We start from the raw sequence: 20620 nt of genomic DNA, 5'->3' as shown, positions 1-20620 counted from the left end.
ATGACAAGATGCTTTCCCCTCCTCTGTAGATAAAACTTTACTTCTGATATGCTATCATTCTTAAAATTATAAGCTCCTTCCAGTGTCTCTTAAAGACATAAATAGATGGTATCAACTACGAATCTCTTTGCTCAATGTTCAATGTCCTGAATGAAAATCAGTGATATCCTCAACTAATGGAAAATCACTGTTCTCCTTGGGGTGATTAACATAGACTTGCCCAAGGTCAATATTGATAATTTGTCTTTTTAAAAGTTCTAAAGCAACAGTGAAATGACGCAACTACCTCACTCTCTTGAAGTGGGTTCTCTCCATATATCAAATTCTTCAGGAGCAAGTACTTCAGTTTTGCTCGAAATAACAGAAGAATGGAACAATTGGAGTATGAGATATCCCCTGACTACTGGTGCTCCAAACTCTTATTTGCACAGCCACATTTCCCAATAAGCCTAAGTAGATCGTGTCCTCTTGTCCTTAGAAATATTGTAATAAGACTCTTGCATATATCTGGCAGAAATTATTGTCTTGTTCTATGAAATAGTCTGGCTATATATTATGCAGCTTAATACAGGTTTATCCTATATTAGAAATGTGATATTAAAGAGTTTCACAGATTAGCTATAGTGAAATGTGTATTCTGGTTATATCCTTTTTTATGCAAGCAATCAAAACTTCCATAAAAATAATATTTTTTTCCACAAGATACATGTTCATGTTTTGCAATAGACATCATACTTCAGCTTGGTTCCCAGCTTCGTTCCAGCTAAACATTCCTTAAATTTAGCCTCCATTTGCTCATTTTGAGGCTTGTCAAAAATATTCTTCCAATCTCCTACAATGCCTGAAACAACAAGAAAATGGGAGGCTAAAAGAAAACAGAATCACTTATTTGATAGTTCTAACAACAATTCAAATTACTTTGTAATTTGATAACTGGGCACAAAAATGATACAATGCACTGAGGATTAGAGAAATATGAACCCATCCAACAAATTTCTATGGTTTCTCCTTAGCCAAATCTATTAAATCTATTGTCTTGTTTCCAGCATTTTCTGTCATGTACAACAAGCACCAGAGCCAATTGTGAAAATGAAGCCAAAACCTCTTTTTATGCCCGCACCCTGTTATGTAGTCTGCAGGCAGCCACAGCAAGTTGACTGAGTTTAAAACAGCTTCAGCAGGGCCAGTAATTCTTAGAACTTGGATGCAAATATTATAGTAATGATTATAGTTTTAAAAATATGCACATCTTAACCTCAAATTCACCCTTTTAAAAATACAGGTTAACCAAAGCACTTCCAATTCAGATGGGGGGGGGTCAACAAAATGTGATGCCCCTCAGCCATCACTCCTTTATATACCGCAAACGATATCAGATAGTAGCTCTTCTTCCCATATGCCAATTTCAGAAATTTAAATATAAGTTTTGACATTCTGAAACCACCCACTTGATGAGGAACCACCAGAAAATACGAATACTTTTGCGGAGTATAAGATGCACCGGCGTATAAGATGCACCAAGGTTTTGAAGTGGCAATTTTTTTAAAAAAAGGTTTTGCACTCTGCAAACCTCTCAAAAACAGTCCGTTTTTCATGAAAAGGGGCCCTTTTTTTCCAAAAAAAGGCATGAATAGCCTCTAGGGGACTTACAGAGTGCTCCTGGGGGGTGGGGGCCCCCAAAAACAATAAAAAATGGCCCGTTTTTTGTCAAAAAAATTGCATGCATAACCTTTAGAAGGCTTAGAGTTCTCCTCGGGGCTGGGGGGCAAAATTGAGCAAAAAATGGCCCATTTTTCACTCATTTCTGCCTTCCTCAGCCCCCCAGGAGCTCTCTAAAAGCCTTCTACAGGCTCTCCATGGCCATTTTGGTGAAGGGGCGGGGTTTCAGGACGCAAAAAGTGCTGTATTGAGTGTATAAGACACACCCAGATTTTCATCCTCTTTTTGAGGGGAAAAAGGTGCATCTTATACTCTGAAAAATACGGCAGGTCTGCAGCAGATAGTCCTCAACTTACAACAGTTCATTTAGTGACCATTCAAAGTTACAACGGCACTGAAAAAAACGGACTTGTGAGCAGTTTTCACAGTTACCACCTTTCCATCATCCCCATGATCACACGATCAAAATTCAGATGCTTGGCAGCTGGTTCATATTTATGAGGGTCGCAAGGTAACCAGGGGTCATGTGATCCCCTTTTGCAACCTTCTGACAAGCAAAGTCAATGGGGAAGCCAGATTCACTTAACAACCAGGTTACTAATTTATCAAGTGCAGTGATTCACTTAACAACTGTGACAGGAAAGGTTGTAAAATGGGGCAAATTTCATTTAACAACAGAAAATTTGGGCTCAATTGTGGTCATAAGTTGAGGACCCCCTGTAGTTGTAAACCCTACAAAGTATGTTTGCTGCGTACAATTATGGGACATTCATAAGCAGAGATGTCAGGAATGCTCATCACTTACTAATGGAAACTTGATCTAGGGCAAAGGTTGGCAACCTTAAACACTCAGAGAGCCATTTGGACCCATTTCCCACAGAAAAGAAATCACCGGGAGCCACAAATCCCTTCCCGTGACTATTTCCTGAGTGCCCCTAAAACCAGCATATATATTTGAATTAAAGGTTCTGTTTTCTTCTGAAACTTTTCTTTTCTTGGATTTATCCATGGTTGGCCTACTGATGGCCGAAAAGCTCAATAAATCGCGTGCTGGCAGGTGTCGCACATTGGCAGTTGTGACACATATTTTGAGCAACAGGGAGCTGCAGCAGAAGGATGAAAGAGCCACATGCGGCTCCAGAGCCGCAGGTTGCTGAACACTGATCTAGGGGAATACTAGAAAAATACTATTACCCTTTCTTTTCTTTTTTTTAAACCAACCTTTCCGGAAGAGCAGTGGACCAGCCGCACCATGTGTTTCCTGTGACTTATCACGCACTGCTTGGAAGGTAGTTCTGTCTGCAATAGACTGAATTTGCTCAGTAGTAGCAGGGAAACCAAAGAAATTAGCTATTTGCTTTACTCCCGAAACCAGGTCCTAAAAGCAATATTGCAATGTGATTAATATCCTATGTAAGTTGTATAAACTGTATATTTGATATGCATTATTTATGTTAATGTTATGAAAAGCACAATTTCTTAGGGTAAACTTCAGTAGCTTCAGATTAAAAAGCTATTGTTAGATCTGTTAACTTTTGAGCATGTAGCGAAGTCGCAAAAAATATACCAACTCTATACGGAACCATACAGACCAGGGGTGTCAAACTCATGGCCCGAAGGCCAGATGCATCATGCGCTGGCCACCCCCACCCCCATTTTAGCAAAGGGGGGGAGTGTCACAATACGTCACATGACAACAATGTGACGATGTGAGTTTGACACCTCTGATAGAGACTATAACCCACAATAGGTACCATAATTTTAGGAGTATAAGATGCACTTCCCCCCCGCCCAAAAAAAGAGGGTGGAAATGTTGGTGAGTCTTACATTCTGAATATGTCTATTTTTGGCCTCCCGAAACCACACCCCGCGTGTCCATTTTCACCAAAAACGAGCCCATTTTTTTGCAACAAATGGGGCATGCAGAGGGCTTGGAAGGCCTGTAGAGTGCTCCTGGGGGCTGGAGACAGCAAAAATGGCACTCCTATGGGGTTTGGGAGGCCCAAAACTGGTCCATTTTTGCCCATTTTTCATAAAAACGGTGTGCTCAGAGAGCTTGGGAGGCCTGCAGAGTGCAGAGAGTGCAAAAACCGGACGTATGGAGGCCAAAAACTTTTTTTTCTTGTTTTAAAAATGTTCAGTAGTATCTAAATCTCTTCTCGCACAAATACACAAATACTTAAGACATTTACATCATTAAGATACGTTTTAGGGGAAATTATCATAAATAAGTGGCATTTTTTAAGAAAAAAGGGTATCAACTTTCTCCAATAGAGCTTGTTCTTCCTGTTTCCCGTAATAACTTTTCAAATGTTGTAATAGAATTGCTTTCACCCAGATGAAGCCAAAACGGCCCAGGAAATGAGTTTAAAATGTATTTTTAATGCCATTAAGAGTATTAAAAGCTCTTCAGATGCCAATCAAAAAAGAAGGCCTAGATCATTGCCCTATATCTCCAGGGGTTTAGGATATGGGTGCATGCAATTATTCCACTGGTGAGAGAAGTAACTTTTTCTATTCACTCTTTTTTTTCCCCAATCACTTACTTACTCTTCAGGTTACAGGACAAGGAAATGACCCATAGAATATACTAAGACTTGAATTCCAGCCTTTTGATCATGTCATGTCTTATAAAACCAATAAGAGTTTGGAACAACCTCCTTTCATCTGATGTACATGGAGAAGCTTTGCCCATGATTATGAATATACCCACCTCCTTTAATTCCTCATATATCAGAATTAGAACATTTTCATCATCTATATGTTTGTTCCAAGCGATAGCCTGATCAAAATAGGATCCCCAGGCAACTATGGTATAAAGGCAGTATATTAAAATGACTTTATTTGTTTTTTAAAAAGTCTGCACAATGCATAACAGCAAGTTATTTTTTATATATTATTGCACTCATACTCTCTCGGGATAACATATAGTATTGAGGCAAAACTTTTTTTTTATTAAACATCCTATTTCCGTCTCATTTCCTTATTCCTGTATCCAGGCATCCACCTTCATATCAACTCTAAAAGATCTGCAATCCTCTAAAGACAATAGGAGTTGTAAGGTAATAGTATCTCTTCTCCTGGCAAGCAATGTGCTACTGGTGTTTGTTCTGCTGGTTGGAAACAAGTTTCTGTTTCTATTTACATAAGCTCTCAAGATACAAAGACTACAAGTCTTGCGGGGAACTTCCAAAAGATAGGGGCAGCTCTTGTGGAAAGCACTTATGAGAGTTCTCAGTTCAGCTTTGGTTAGAGACAAAAATTAGTTCTCAAAATCCTGACTAACTATGATGTCTATCCCAAAGTCACGTCCAGCAAGTAAACTTTGCAAGCTATTTCAAAAATCTGTGGGGTCTTTTTGCTTAGGGGCAATAGAAATGTGTTCATGTATATCACAGAAAATGAAGCTCTGATCATATCATTTTCATTTCTCTTAAAGCCAAACATTCTTCCAGAGGGTATATTACTTCCTACAAAAGCAAGGAAGGAATACCACTAGAAAAAGTTGAAAGGATCATGTACCTCAGTTTTAATTTACATGAAAGCTGGGACATGATCAGTGAAGTAAAGACATGGACTTAGAAAGCTCGAACAGCCTTCTTCAAAATGAAAAAGGTTTTTCTGCAGTCAGGGCATAAGTCTAAGACTGAAAACCAGGCTTGTCAGATGTTACATCTTTTCTAGCCTGCTCTACAGAGTAGAGAGTTGGTCTCTGACAGAAAACCTTTTGAAGAAACTAGAAGCATTTGAAATGTGGATTTACAGACGGCTGTTACGTATAAGCTGGGTTAACAAAATCACAAATGAGGTGGTATTAAACCACCTGGGAAAGCCAAGGGAAATCATCAAAGCCATTAAAAAGCGAAAGTTAGAATATTTTGGACATGTCATGCGACATCCAGAAAAATACGGCATCTTTCACTTAATCCTCCAGGGAAAGACTGAAGGCAAACAAGGTCCAGGCAGAAGAACATCATCATGGCTTCAAAACCTAAGGGACTGGTTTGGACAAAACTCAGCAGCACTTTTTCATGCGGCTGTTGACAAAAATAGGATTGCCAACATGATGACTAACATCCGATGACGGCTATGGCAGAAGAAGAAGAAGAAGAAGAAGAAGAAGAAGAAGAAGAAGAAGAAGAAGAAGAAGAAGAAGAAGAAGAAGAAGAAGAAGAAGAAGAAGAAGAAGAAGAAGAAGAAGAAGAAGAAGAAGAAGAAGAAGAAGAAGACAAGCAAATTTGACAACACTCCTATTAGAAATCATAGTAGTGGTACATCTCATTTTTTCCCCTAGTGCTCAGATTGATCAGATTAGCCTAGCATTCTGTTCCCCAAATTATTATATTTGAGCCAATCTGAGAAATTAAGACTACCTTCTCCATTCATGAATTCTGGGAAAAATTCCTCCCATGAATTATAACTGGGAATGGTTGGTGCATTATTATGAAAATGGAAAAACGATGCTGCTGTATCTTTAGGATTTCGAAACAACACCAATATCTAAGGTAAGAAAAAAGAACAGACATTTTAAATTTCCTGTATTACTGCTGTATTACTGATAAAAGTCCCTATTGATACTGATGATTAGCACTACCTAAACTACACTTAAAAGGAAACTAAAGGTTGAAATTACACCCATTAATTGTTTAATGGGATCCTTCAGATCCCATACTCCAAATCCTCTTATATTGTTATAAAGGCTGCCAGATCTAGACTGCCCCAAATCCAATCAACCATCAAATGGCAACAGAGAATTATTTTTCAGTTCTTTCTTTGCTGCCATTTTGTCGTCCTCCAGATTTGGGCACCATACAATGCCATCTTTCACACAGCTGCCACTATCCAGTGACTTCTTTCCTAGTTAATTTACTTTGGGTAGGGTTACTAGACACTTCATATCCTATGTTCCTAATATGTATCTATAGTCAATAGACTCTAGTAGCTAAACTGTCGCAATACCTAGTGTTGTAAAATATCTACTAGGCTATATCAGATACTTTCCTTCCAAATGTTCTGGACTACAACTTTCTCAATACTTTGTCATGCTAGCTGACTGTTAGTAACCTGCAGGCTACAGTACACAACTGCCTAATTTCACATATTATATCATTCCCATAAATATTACAGTAGGCCCACAACACTCCTATGAATTGCTTATCTAAGAAACTGCAGAACTAAATGTGAAACACAATGCCTACCTTGGCTTTATTTTTGAAAATAGATTTGGGCAGGTAGTTGTAATGGAGATGCGTGGCCACAATCCTTGGAGAAGGAAATTGTTTCATCCTCTTTACAAACAAAAACAAAGAAAGAGTGGGGAAACCATATGAAATGGGTCACTCGTGCATGTACAGATTAGCTCTACTGACATATAAAAATCAATTCATCACCTACGTATATAAAAAGGCAGTTAGAATAACTTTGATTCTGTAAATGCCATCTGCACATGTATGACACCAAACAGAACAATATTGAGATATGCCAAGCGTTTCATATCACTCTATTTTTACATTCCAGACAAGCAATAAAATGACATTCCATTCCTGGGCATCTGATGTCTAGAGGACATTGCTGGAAGACTAGAGGCACATTCCAGACAAGAGAACTTTCTCTATTGCCTTATTTCATTGCAACAACAACTAACACAGAGGTTCAGGTGAAATATCCCATTTTGGAAAGCCAAGTTTTGTTACTAGTTAACCTGAAACTTTTCTGGATCTCCACACTCCATAAATGGCAATTCTGTGTTCTCCTGCTTAATTTTCAACGTTGTGGCAATCAGATCATTCACAATGAGAATCAACCAATTGGCTCCTGGGGGAAGAAAATACCAGGAAAAATCATAATAAAATCTAAGGAAGGCGTTATTCTTGTTCAACACAGCAAGGCTTCATTACCTCAACTTAATGTGAAATAATTTGCAGCTAGATACGGTGAGATGGAAACTATTCATTGGTTTCAATTAGTGTACAAGTAATATAAGTTGTACCATACGGTATTTTAAAGCTGTATCTTCTCCAGATTGCTAAATTATAAGCTGTGTAGCTGCTTCAGTTTGTAAAAGCATTCTTCCATGTTTTGATATATTCCCTCACATGTAATTAAATAAATATTCCTGTTTATGCCTTAAAATCAGAAAGGAATTTTTATTTCAAGTTTGGATTTCTATTTTTTTCAAAGCCAAGTTGGGGTGTTTGCTCACCATCAGCATAGGAGGTTACAAATGAGGAAGTAGATATAGCCAGTTTGATCTAGCCACAGTTAAAGCACCAGGACAGAAACCAGAAGACTGAATTCGAGTCCCACCTTAGGCATGAAAGCCAGCTGGAAGACTTTGGGCCAGTCGTTTTCTCTCAGTCCAATTCATCCCAAGGGATGTGATTGTGGGTAAAATAGAAGGAGGAAGGTATATGGGATGTTCACTGCATTGAGTTGTTTATTTATCAAAATAATAAAGTTAGGCTTGAAAAAAACTTCAAATAATAATAGTTGGAGGACCACAAGTGAAGGGGCAAGACAATGAATGCAAATAAGTTTTAAGCCTAATTGTAAAGTCATGATTTAGCCAAAATCTTTGAATCAGGCATTAATGAAGTTTAGACATAGATGTCCCCATATTTTGTTAAATAAATCACATTCACACAGTACACTAAGCCAATTCTTTTTTTAAAGAAATTACTTGGGATGATACTTGAACCATAAAGAAACGTATCTTAAAATCATATAAAGCATTTTAAATAAGTAAAGTGTCAGCTCCCTTCGGAACCTGACATAAAGTATATATTTTGCATTGAAATCATCAGTTAATGACACAAAGTGATTTTTCATTATTATAAAAATACTTTTAAGATTTAAAAACCTCTTCAAATAAGCTAATGAAACGCTAATTGACATATTCCAATCATTCACTAAACATTTCATTTACTATTCTTTTCTTTCCTTGGTGTATAGCTTATATAGTTTACTTACATAACGCAGCATTTAACACCAACTACCATAATAATTGTAAAGCTAATTCCAGTAAGTTCCATCTCAAGGGTAGTGATAAATATTCCATCTCAAGGGTAATGATAAATATTATATTACACCTTCAGATACACAATATTAAAAAGTGTTTTGTTTTTTTAAATCGTTGCTTATGATCTCATTTGGCAATAAAATAACATAAGAGTTCTATTCACCACATTTGGGATAGGAAACCAACACAGCATCATCTTTTCTGCTTTCAAAATTCTCCAGGGCTTGGAACGTCTCTGCACTGCACACTGTATTCGGGTAGAGAGTTCCCTGGTAGGAAAAGAGAAGTTCGTGGAGGTTAAGGCCTTTGGATTTTTCCAGTGCTTTCTCTATTTCTTCTGCAATTTTCTTCTCTGTCATGGTTGCTTTCTCTGTTCTAAGCTAACTACCCTGTTGTTAAGGCACCAAAAGCTTTTAAAGGTATTTTGAGAGGTGGACAAAACAGCATGATACTTATCCTTTTGTTTCTGCCTTATGTAAGAAGGCAGGCAGCTTGGATTACCGTCTTTTGTTCCTTCCTTTCTATTCTCCAGGAGAGAAAAACTGTCAAGTCCTCCTGTTTAAATATTGTTTATATTTTTGCAGGTAATCCCCATTTAAACCAAGAAACTTTGATTTGGCTGGGTCAACAAAGTACAATAGATTAAACACCCACAAAGAGAGGGGGGGAGATCTAAATAGCTTAATAAGCATCTCCAATCAACATTAAATTTATTTCAATGTACTGTATACCCGTTTTATTGTAGCGACTGGGTGGCTAATCAGAGTTACGAACACACTATAATCAGAAATAGATTCATCCTTGGCAGCCAAGGATGTTACAGTTTAATTTCTTATACCATAATCAGGAACTTTGCAAAGTAAGATAGTAGTCATATCACATGCTCCCAAATTATAGGTATAAAGCCATCCTAATTTTTACAGTGTTGGGCAAAGTGCAGTAAGATCTTCAGTTTTCACCACATAACTCTATATAGTGAGCCATTGTCGTATTATGTTTTACAAGTGCTGCAGTAGGTACACCTGTAGTACGTAGTTCGAGCCCCAGGAATAAAAAACGAATTAGCACTAGCAAATTCTCTGAGCGTCTTTTAGCATCGCTGCTGCGCGACTAATTTTTGTTTGATCTGAGCATACTTCATTGTACTGTATTGCGAAGGTCATTCCAAAACACGCCGACAGAGGGCGTACTCTGCTCTGCCGGTTTGTTGCTTCAATAAACTGCCGCGGGGGACGAAAAATAAAGCGTTGTTTGCGGGATTCAAGTAAATTGCGTAAGTTCGAAGAGGTCACACCTTTGCACATGCGCAAAATGTAAAGCAGTCGCTAAGCACCGCCGGACTCGAAAACCATTTTACGCCTGCGCGCACAGGCTTGGCTCCTCCCTCGGAGGTAAGAAGGAAAGAGGCATGGAAGGAAGATCGGAAGCTTCTCTTACGTAGAGGACATTTGGATTGTAAGTGTCAATGGTAATTGCTGCTTGCATGTTCCATCCCAAGAGAAAAGTAGAGCAATGCCCCGCGCAGCATGGTTTTTTGCGCGGAAACTTAGCAGCGCTACATTGACGGCACCCATAGAAAGTCCGGGTTTGACCTGAAGCTAGAACGAAGAGTTTATCTGCCTCTGAATCAGGAGGAAGGGTTGATTTCGGAGAGCAAATGGCAGTTCCCCGTAGCACCAAGTGTGTTTTGGATGGACTAACCTAGTGTTTTTCAAACTTGGCAATTTTTAAGACGTGTGGATTTCAGATCCCAGAATTCCCCACCCAGCAAGCTGATCAATTCAAATACCTGTTCGCACAACAGTCATATATGATTTCACCCCACTGTCAGTATAATAAAATGGAAGTAATCATCAGCAAAGACCTTGGCAAGTCTTTTAGAGCAAATTTCGGTGAAGAATGTTAGCTTTTATATTTATACTTTTAATCTTTAATAGATTTGTATCCTGCTTTGGGGTGTGAGTGTGTAGTGCACTCAAATTACATATCAAAGATCAGATCTGACTGCTCTTCCCAAGAATTGTTTTTTTAGCAGTCTAACTTCCCCTTTTAAAGCAGCAAGATACTTTTATAGAATAGTTGTCCCAAAAATTTGAAGGGCATTAGCCTTAGCGCTCTGCAATGCACTTCCCACAGCAATTTGGGGGGCCAATACAAAAAAAAATAGCATATGAGTTGAGATTATGCCCCTGTAGATAAGGAGCCATTGAAATTATAGCTGTCCGGCTATATAGTACACTTATATAGCTGTCCGGCTATATAGCTGTCCTGCTATATAGTACACTTCACCTAATAAACTACTGAGAAATATTAATCTCTTTTATGTACAACTACTGTTATCAGATCAGCATGAAGTAATTTCCCTTAATGTGGCCAGATTTTGTTATATGGTATGCAAAATTAGGCAAGACTTTAACTGCCCACTGATAATTCACCACTAATTGCAATGTATTGTCTTTTATTTTTTTAATTATTGTTGCTTTTAATGCTTTTATTTGTGATATTGGTCTGTGGCCATAATAAAAATTATCTTGCCTTTTCTTCAGAATCTGAAGGTAGGACACAAGCATCCCCTCATCTCATTTTTTTTTCCACAACAGCATGAGGAAGTCATGCCCAAGACAGTCATTATATGTGACTGAGCGGTGACAAGAATGTGATCTGCCCAATGGCACTCAGTGCATTAACTCTACATTGCACTACGCTTAGGATTCAGGTCAGGTCAGGTCCATTTCAAAATTTAACCCCAAGAGGGCATTTTGCAGACTAAGGGCCATTTTAAAACCACAGGATTAATTCAACTAACACTTGAAAAGAGTTGTTATAATACTCAAATTAGTTATCTTTAATGATTTCACTGCTCACTTGAAAATCTTCGCTTACATCAACTATGCATTCTTATATTGCCTTTTGTCTTTTAAAGCAGGGGTCCCCAGTCTCCAGGCCATGGCCCAGTACCAGACCACGGTCTATTCGGAACCAGGCCATGTGGGAGGCAGGCCAGGGTGCATGCGTGTGTGCAGTTCAACTCATAACGTAGCGGGCTGGCGTCCATGCACGCGCAGCTGTACTTGAGTCGAGCTGCATGCGTATGCACGCCGGCTCACCTCTCACAAGTTGAAAAGCGTGTTCACATTGGCATGGCATGGTTCCCTCCCCCCCATACACACAGCTGGGCCACCAAGCTGCAAATGTTGGGGACCACTGCTTTAAACTAGTCCCTTTCTTTTAGGAACTCAATTACATGCATTTTTTTTTATTTCCCTAGCCCATTTGCTCATCTTATACATATTTTGTGATTTTATCAGTCAGATATATTACAAAATAAATATTACCATTGCATTTATCACTCATGTTAGTATTCACCTCCTTTCATCATACATTGCCTCTTATTGCACTTAATGATGAAAACTATGGATACATTCACATCATCTGGAACATTTCTTAGATTTTTACACATAATGTATTAACAAAGACACATTCTTAAGTGATTGAACTATCTTCTAGACATTCCATTCATGTTGTGCATGTTGAGTGAATGTTGGAAGTAAACTATATTTGATTCAAAATAAAAATCATTGGAATATCCAGTACTTCAGCAGTGATTTAACAAACTTGAGATCAGTTAACAAACTGTGAGATATGTATCTGAAAAAACATACATCTTAGTTCTGTCCCTTTCAGCTTCTTTATGTAAAGTTGTTTCATCTCTTGTTCTTCAGTCACTACTGAAATGTTGTCACCACTGATCCCTATTTACTTTTATCACTAGGACTTGGAATTGACTGAAAAATGAATCCCCAATCTTCCATCAGGTTCTTCAAAAAAATTCTAGTTTTGGAAATTATTGGAGTTCTGGGGGCATATACTTTGTATTACAAAATGAACTCGAGTGAAGGTAAGAATCTGATACAACTTTATGTGAAGTAACTTCATTGATGTGGGCAGTCATATCTGAAATAGGAAAAATATTTTGGAGCTAGTGTTGGTACACTTACTGCCACACCATAAGGAAGCCATGTAGTATTTTTCTGGGTGTCCCTGATATTATTGAGCAAGACCAGGAAAAGGTGTGGCTGCTTGAAGGCTGTGGTGATGTAGTAAGTATGCTTGTGCTAGCTCTACAATGGGAAAACACCTTTTTTACACATCCTCACTTATCAAATAATCTGACTTAGTTCATAAATATTGTAATCTTCATAGCGCAGCAACTGGTCCACATTTCCTGCACTTTCACTATCATTAGATTTGCTTATGTGCCATCAAGGGCATTTTCAACTCCTAACAACTGTATAGATATGTCCATGATGACCTGTCTATAACCTTTTTTTTTTCATGTCTCCCAATGACACTCGTTGCTACTGTAACTGAGTCTGCTAGTCTTCTCTTCCTTCTGCCTTTCCCAGCATACTATTGTCTTTGAAGTGTGATGACCAGAGCTATAACCACATTTCAGATATGATCAAACTACAGATTTGTATTACTTACTTTTATGTTAAGTTTCCTGTTCCTTTTTCTTTTACCTTTATTCGTAAGGAGATGCTTTTGTCAAACTATTCGCTATTTCCAAAATCCTCGAAAGCAAAGTTCCCCAATCTTTCCAGCTTTGCAGACCAGTGTGAGGGGTATGGGAAAATAATCCTGTGCAAGTGGCTGGCAAATGCCCCCATCACTAGTGCAAGTGGAAGCAAGCGCACTCGCCTGCTTCCACAGCCTGCTTCCAAATGGCTCACAGCCCAATAGTGGGCCACAGCCCAGGGATGGGGGACCCTTGCTCTAGAGCAGTGGTTCTCAACCTTCCCAATGCCGCGACCCTTTAATACAGTTCATGTTGTGGTGACCCACAACCATAAAATTGGTGTCTCGATTCCTAAGACCATCGAAAATATGTGTGTTCCGATGGTCTTAGGCGACAAGGGATATTCGACCTCCAAAGGGGTCCCGACCCACAGGTTGAGAACCACTGCCCTAAAGGATAGTCAGCATTAGCTTAGATCCGTCTAGCGTATTTGCAATTAATTTTTTTTTTCTAAATGTCCATAACTTTATACTTGCTTAGACTAAACTGTATTTTAATGCTCATTGTTCCAGGAGATTTTAAAGGTCTTCATTATTTCATTTTGTTTTAATCAAAAAAATTACATCAACAAACTTATTCATTGCTACCATAGTCTTTAAACTCCTTTATGAATGCATTAAATATTGCTAATCCCAGTGCAGATCTTTGAGAATCTCACTGTATCATTGAGGCCTTTATTCTTACTCCTTCCATTTTTTTAATTAATGAAACATGAGATTTTTGTTTTATTTCACAATATCTGAGTTATCCCAATAATTCTTTGGATATTAACTTTGTTCAAAGTTTTGAAAATATAAGGTGACATTTTGCTTTGTCTCTTTTACAAACTACCATTTCATATTTAGTGAATTCTGAAAGATTAGGATAATGTAAAAAAAAGTATATGCTGTACTACTACTGTATTAAAGTCTGCTGTAGTACTTTGTAACTAATAGAAATTCCTTTTGCTCCAGATTTCAGACATAAAATGAAGCGAAGGTGGCCATCTGTTTTGGAAGGTACGTTTGGTTAATAATTATCGAATGTAATTCTTTCTGTTCATGAAACAAGCCATTTTTTAAAATATAGTTGTTTGGTACAGATAACATTCTGCAGGACTTCCCTCTGAAAATTAGAATAAAAATATACCCAAAATCATATCTTCAAAATTCCTTCTTAATTCAACCAAGTTTAAGGCATTTTTTTTTTATTTTCACAGTTTATTACAAGAGTAATGAGTGGGCTGGTATTTATGGGCTCAAAGAGGTGGATGAAGAGAAATGGCTTACAAAAAAACCCTAAAAGTAAGTAGAAACAATTTGGTAGTAGTTAATATCAAAAGAATTTACATTTATTTTTTTCGCTTGTATTTTTGTTTGTTTTTCAGTGGTTTGTGCCTGAACTTCTTTTTCTGCCTGATGATACTTTTCACATCTTTATTGTGAATCCACTTGTCGCGGTCTGCCTCCCACTTGAGCTGTTTGAGATCTAAAAGAGGAAGACAGTGAATAAATTAGATAAATCAATGGAATAGGTACATTCTTCAAACTTGAAAGCAGGGTTTTCTATTTGGATGCAAAGTATTTGTAAGGCAAGACATTCAAAAGATTAAACCACGAACACTCTTGTTGCATTTTTTTCATTAAAAAAAAGCATGTAAACGGTATTTTAAAAGGTTCGGTTTTTTTGTTTTGTTTGTTTTTCAGCACTCTTCAATCTTATTACTGCACATTTTCACATATTTTGTGCCTTTTCATAATATACCTAAAGTAAGTAGCTCAGAATATTTAAAAAACAGTAGTAGAGGTCTCAACAGTTATGCTTTGGGGGAATTGCTTTTTCATGTGTGAATAATTTGAAATAAACTTTTTACATTCTATCTCTATATAGAAATACTATAGACTGAATATAGGTTTGACCTTATTTTGGAAGCTAAAGAAATTTAGCTAGGCTCCCAGTGGAATAAAGAGCAGGATACAATCCTTATATATTTCTATGTATGTTTCATCTAACAAGCACTTCTAAAGAAGTATTTTATATGCTAAGTAAAAGATTAAGCATAATAAAAAATCAGGCATAAAAGTACTGGCAATAGCAGGTTTATTAAAATTCCATTTAACATGATAAATGGAAGCCTCTCAACAGCAGAATGCTTAAAAGCCTTTTCACAAAAGTTATCTCTTTTTTTTAGAAGATAAGTTATATGGCTGCCCACTCATTTTCAGCGACTCTAGGCAGCTTACAAAAAATAAAAACTCAATATATAAAGAATAAAAATAAACCCCCACCTTCCCCCTGGCGACAACAAGCAATGAAATAAGAATATAAGTGACAAGAGACACTACCAAGCAGTCTAACAACTATATTAAGTACTTCCATCCACTTCCCTTAGTCCTAATAAACACTATAGGGATGGCTCTGATCAGTAGGAAAGTTTACAGCAGGTACAGCCTGTTGAGGTGGGATGTCAAAGATGTTCATATACAAGTTACTTACTTGCATTATCTTTGTTGGCCATTGCATTCATTCCAATATTGTCGAACTTGGACCCAATATTTTCATCAAGCAAGTCACCAAACTTTAAAAGAAATGCAACACAATTAGATCTCTGAATGCCTTCAAATCAAACACCATTTAACAGATACTAAAATCAATATACCTACCTCTTCTGCAGCAGCAGCAACGCCAGTATCTTTGAGTTTCCTTTTTCTCTTCTTTGGCCCTTAAAGAAAAAGAGGGTTCAGCAACTGCTTCTGTGCAGTTTTACATAAAGCAAGCATTCATTGTTATTAGCATAACAAAGTAGTTGCCAAAGAATCAACTGAGGTTAGAGAGAACTAGAAAAATCCACATATCTGAGTTGGATAGAAATATTGTACAATGAACAGTTCTAGTTTCTTAACTCAGCAACATCTTCATTTACAGAACCTACCACTTTCCACTGGTTTGGAAGGAATAAATTTAACAATAGACTAAACATTTCCATATTTCTCCCTCACTGAAATTCTTACTTTTTATAAAGTTGATGTTACATCAGCCACTCCTATGATATAAAAACTGGATTGATTGGTAAATTGTTTTATAATGAAATTAGAAACAACATTCTTTTTAAGAAAATGAATGTGGAGTTCAATGAAATTATATTGCAGTGCAAAAATTTGGAGTTACTTTCATTTGAATAAATAAAATAAATAAATTTAAATCCCTTATTTTAAACCTTCCAAATGTCACTAATATAAATCCCTGATGCAGTCTAAAACTGATTGTGATTGTGCACTGGAAAGAAAATAATTCTGGTAACTTGTGCTAATCCCTTGGTATTTTGACAGAAACATGAATTTCTCATGCTTCTAATTTGTCAGGTCTTAAAAGTATTACTTTTACCTATATTATCTTTAACTGATCCAGCAAAATCCATTTCTTTTTTTCTTTTGCCATTCTTACTGCCAGGTGCGATTCCAGTGTCATCATTTTCATCTGTTAAACAAAAAGAAAAGCTAGTAAAACTTGTATTACATAATAAAATTGACAATTACAGCATGACATTTTAATGTCCATTTGGAAACATTTGCATACTACAAATATTGAAGCAACTTAAGGTTTCAGATCTCCTCTGATTAACTACAGGGATTTCTACAGCATAACTTTTAAAACTGGAACAATTTCTCTGTATGGTTTAACTGTTTTAGCAAGAGTAAAAAGTTTTAGGACCGTCGTTTACCTGGAGTATTATCATCGTCTGACACATCCATGAAAGTCCCTCCTTCTTCATCAATATCTTCCCCAAAATCTTCATCCATACTACCCAGGGAGACTTCCTCATCATCCAGGTCTTCAAAATTGTCTTCCTCAGAGTCTTCGGATTCTGTTTCGTCATTTGAATTTCTCTTCTTTTTCTTTTTGACTTTTATGTTACTAAAAAGGATGGAAATAAACGTATACCCTTTTTCTCACAATTCTTATCTTCCTTTTTAAATAGACCTTTGTGGATTAGATACTTGGAGAAAGAGTGTATCTTATTTATGATTGTGGTGCTTTATTTTGAGGTAGCCCAGTTTATGTTCTCTGTATCTCTCCCAGTGTTTTTGACTAGAACAGTATATAATTGTGTTAATACGTATTATAACTTTATGAATGCTAATCAAATTAGAATTTATGACCTGCACTTAATCTGATGACTCAATTAAGGAATTTACCGGTAATACTTGCTTACACTGTAAGAAATTCTGAAGAACCACAGCTATCAATGCTACATTACTTTATATTGGACAAATTGGTCATCCTTTATGCAAAAGGAAAAAGAGATAAAAATCTGCATCAGAAATAGTAGTATCTAAAACCAAGAGTGATATTTCACACACACCCCGTAATTATTTACTTATATCCTGCCTTTATTGTTTTCTTAAGTAGCTCAAGGCAGTGAATATACCTAATTCTTCCTCCTCCTATTTTCTCTACAACAACCCTGTGAGGTGAGTTGGGTTGAGAGAATGACTGGCTTAAAGTCACCCAGCCTGCTGCTACAACTCTGATCCAAAGCTGGAGTATTTGATAAAAGAAACTTTTCACTGGGAACTAGCTATAAATGTGCACAAATATAGACATACAGTATAGGATGTACTATAAATGTGGTTTGATGCAGATACTTTCACAAAATGACATAATGGTTAAATCTGATCTCCTAAATCTCTTCATATAATCCAAGAATGCTGATCAGCTTTCCATCCCAAATCCCTGTTCTCCTATAACGCTAACATTTCATAGCATATGAAACTTGAACCAATGGGAACAAAAACACACACTGAAGCATCATTGGCTCTCCCAGTTTCTGTCTTCTTGGCCAGTAAGAAAAAAGTGCTCTAAACTATTCAATAAAGAAAACACTAAACTGCAAATATATTGGAGGGGGAAGGGAGATGATACAATTAAAAATGATCCATTGCTTATTCTACTGAGTTTCCATTTGATTATTTTCATTTAATAGGGCTTGAAATAGAAAGCATATAGAAAAAAGTTGACACAAAGTTTTATTTTGTAATGAATGCCGGGAAAGTAAACACTCTGTGTCAACTGTTTCTGATATACTACTTATTTCAAGCCCAAGCACTTTATATCACTCTCTGTATTTCTAGATGAAAAGGGAATTCTAATCTACATCAAATTATGGAAAAAAATAACTCAAAACGGGATTAGTTTATTTCCATACACACTATCAAAATTATTTTCATATAAGGAAGAGAAGTACATTTTAATATGTAGATCTGAGCTATTTACACTGAGATTTCTCCTCAAGCTTGAGGTTGAGAACATAAGACATACATTTCAGAAATCAAATATTAGTTTCAAAAACATTTTATCCTTTCTAAACAAAACAATTAAAAAACTGCAAAAGGTTAAGAACAGTTTTTGATATTACATCAGGTAAATCACTTGGGTATGTTCAGATCTTTCTAAAGTATAAATAATTCTCTGAGGTGTCTCATTTTGCTCAAACCAAAACCCTACAAAACAACTAAAAGAAAACAAGCATGCTCTATGGTTATGTTTTGCATAAAATTACATCAATTTCACAGTAATTTGGATGATTGATAATAGTATTTCAAATGTGAAGAGCTATTCTAAATCCCATTCAGTGATACAATATTAATGGGGGGAGGGGGTATTGTTCATAAAAGTTCTGAGCCATCAATGCACTATATACTGTACAATCAGTTCTTACTGCTAGTTTAAATCAATTATTAATGTTATCTAGAATCTTTAGAATTTATATAGAATTTTAAAAATCTTACCCAGCAAAATTAAGATCACTCTCAATATTCCCAAAATAATTGTCTTGTTCAAATGAATCTGAAAGAAAGAAATTAGGTTCAGAAATACAATATTGTAATGTCAAAGTTAAAACATTTAAAATTTTAAATGTCAGTTTATTATAATTTATTGTAGGAATCACAGAAGAAAAATAGCAGCTAGCAAAACATGAATTAAACCCAAAAAGAAAATATTAGAAGGTAACTTAAAGTAACTAAATTCTCTTTAGTATAGGTGGGAGGGAAATGAAAGCATTTTCAGGATTTTAAGACTGACGTCAAATAGTAACTATCACATTCAAAGGAAATCAAATGTTCTGTGTATCATTTATGATTACTTACCTGAGAGGAGGAACAGAACAATGTGCATAGCCTTACCTAATGCTTTTTCAAATTCTTCATCATCCACATCTTCTATACTTTCATTATCCCCCACAGGCTTCCTTTTTTCTTTGTCCAAGTCTAATTTTTTATAAAATCTGAGAATCAAAAGAATATTGTACATGTCCACATAAAACTAGTTTATTGAGATATGTCTAATCTGTTAAAGTAATACAAACACGGTTCAGGGTTTTACTTTCATAAATACTATGTCATTATAAAGTCATTACAGGTAGTCCTCAGATAACAATGGCAAAGGGGACCAGGATCGTCATTGCTAAGGAATGCAATCATAACCCCAATACATGCAGCCCATTAAGCAGGAAGAGGAAACTAACCACCTTCCCTGATAGCTTCCTCCTTGACCTTGCTTATGAGAAGACAGCAGGAAAGGTTGCAAATAGTGGTTACATGACTGGTTATGTGCCTGACATCATAATCATGACCCAAGCATTCAGACCCTAATCATATGACCATGGGCTCCTGCGACGGCTGGAACTTTGAAGACTAGTCATCCATTTTTTTCAATGCTACCTTAACAGTAGTTTTGATTTATGAGAAAAGCAAATACATTTATTAAATGGTTGCATCATACATTTGGATTCCATTATACTTCACTTATTATCTTTTAGGCTTTTTTAGGCCAACTGTGAAAGCATTTCTTCCAATTAACAAAGATACTTTGCCATATACTGCTTTGAGATAAAAATGGAACCCTTTCAACATTCCCCAGTAATATAGTATGACAAACATGTAAAACTATTTTGACCTATTACTGTTTTAAGAATGGAGTATTTACCATATTTTTCAGAGTATAAGACGCACCTTTTTGCCTCAAAAAAGAGGCTGAAAATCTGGGTGCGTCTTACACATTGCATACAGCAAATTTCTTTGCCTTCCAAATCCCCGCCCATTCACAAAAATGGTTTATGGAAGCTTTCAAAGAGCTCCTGGGGGCTGGAGAGGGCAAACAATGGGCTGTTTTTGCCCCCCAGCCCCCAGCAGTACTTTATAAGTCTCCATAAGGCTATGCATGCATTTTTTTTGACAAAAAACGGACCCGTTTTCGCAAAAAAACAGGGCATTTTTTGCTCGTTTTTGGTCCCCCCGGCCCCCCCAGGAGCACTCTGCAAGCCTCCCCCCAACGCTATTCATGCCTTTTTTAAAAAAAACAACAGGCTGTTTTGGGGAGGTTTG

General features: G+C 36.7%; 3 protein-coding genes across 5 annotated transcripts in view; 1 reads left to right on the top strand and 2 right to left on the bottom strand.

Moving 5' to 3' along the window:
• Positions 1–36: 36 nt before the first annotated feature.
• SULT6B1 (sulfotransferase family 6B member 1) lies at positions 37–9936 on the bottom strand (the record flags this gene model as incomplete). Of its 2 annotated transcripts, XM_081944898.1 has the most annotated exons (8): positions 37–841; positions 2881–3037; positions 4373–4467; positions 6033–6159; positions 6858–6947; positions 7361–7473; positions 8841–8946; positions 9814–9936. In XM_081944898.1, the coding sequence occupies 8 exons, from the start codon at positions 9838–9840 to the stop codon at positions 711–713; spliced, it is 846 nt and encodes a 281-aa protein (XP_081801024.1). In that variant the 3' UTR covers positions 37–710. The 2 variants fall into 2 exon arrangements, with proteins under 2 accessions (XP_081801024.1, XP_081801023.1); XM_081944897.1 differs by lacking the exon at positions 9814–9936 and having other exon boundaries at positions 8841–9036.
• An 80-nt stretch (positions 9937–10016) lies between these two features.
• Positions 10017–14901, top strand: CEBPZOS (CEBPZ opposite strand). 2 transcript variants are annotated; one of them, XM_081941777.1, is made up of 5 exons: positions 10017–10132; positions 12450–12575; positions 14210–14254; positions 14455–14539; positions 14623–14901. In XM_081941777.1, exons 2-4 carry the CDS (start codon positions 12470–12472, stop codon positions 14535–14537), a joined length of 234 nt encoding a protein of 77 aa, XP_081797903.1. In that variant the 5' UTR covers positions 10017–10132; positions 12450–12469; the 3' UTR covers positions 14538–14539; positions 14623–14901. The 2 variants fall into 2 exon arrangements, with proteins under 2 accessions (XP_081797903.1, XP_081797904.1); XM_081941778.1 differs by having other exon boundaries at positions 14455–14901.
• The window catches only part of CEBPZ (CCAAT enhancer binding protein zeta), a 24334-nt gene continuing 18278 nt past the window's right edge, over positions 14565–20620 (bottom strand). The window contains exons 10-16 of the mRNA XM_081941769.1: positions 19421–19521; positions 19025–19082; positions 16957–17150; positions 16620–16712; positions 15899–15957; positions 15732–15813; positions 14565–14723 (exon numbers count right to left, since the gene is read on the bottom strand). Coding sequence (XP_081797895.1) covers positions 14587–14723; positions 15732–15813; positions 15899–15957; positions 16620–16712; positions 16957–17150; positions 19025–19082; positions 19421–19521 — 724 coding nt within the window. The 3' untranslated portion in view covers positions 14565–14586. The remainder of the gene's footprint in view (positions 14724–15731; positions 15814–15898; positions 15958–16619; positions 16713–16956; positions 17151–19024; positions 19083–19420; positions 19522–20620) is intronic.

This window comes from Natrix helvetica (genome assembly GCF_964273705.1).
Source record: "Natrix helvetica genome assembly, chromosome: 2".
In the NCBI taxonomy this organism is placed as follows: domain Eukaryota; kingdom Metazoa; phylum Chordata; class Lepidosauria; order Squamata; family Natricidae; genus Natrix; species Natrix helvetica.
This window is presented reverse-complemented; position numbering and strand designations above follow the sequence as displayed.

What these genes read in the sequence shown, in the direction of transcription:
- CEBPZOS (XM_081941777.1), top strand. Translation starts at nt 12,470, where the DNA reads ATGAATCCCCAATCTTCCATCAGGTTCTTCAAAAAAATTCTAGTTTTG. An exon ending in CAAAATGAACTCGAGTGAAG is followed by an intron (nt 12,576 to 14,209) that starts GTAAGAATCTGA and finishes CTTTTGCTCCAG; the next exon opens with ATTTCAGACATAAAATGAAG. An exon ending in GTGGCCATCTGTTTTGGAAG is followed by an intron (nt 14,255 to 14,454) that starts GTACGTTTGGTT and finishes TTATTTTCACAG; the next exon opens with TTTATTACAAGAGTAATGAG.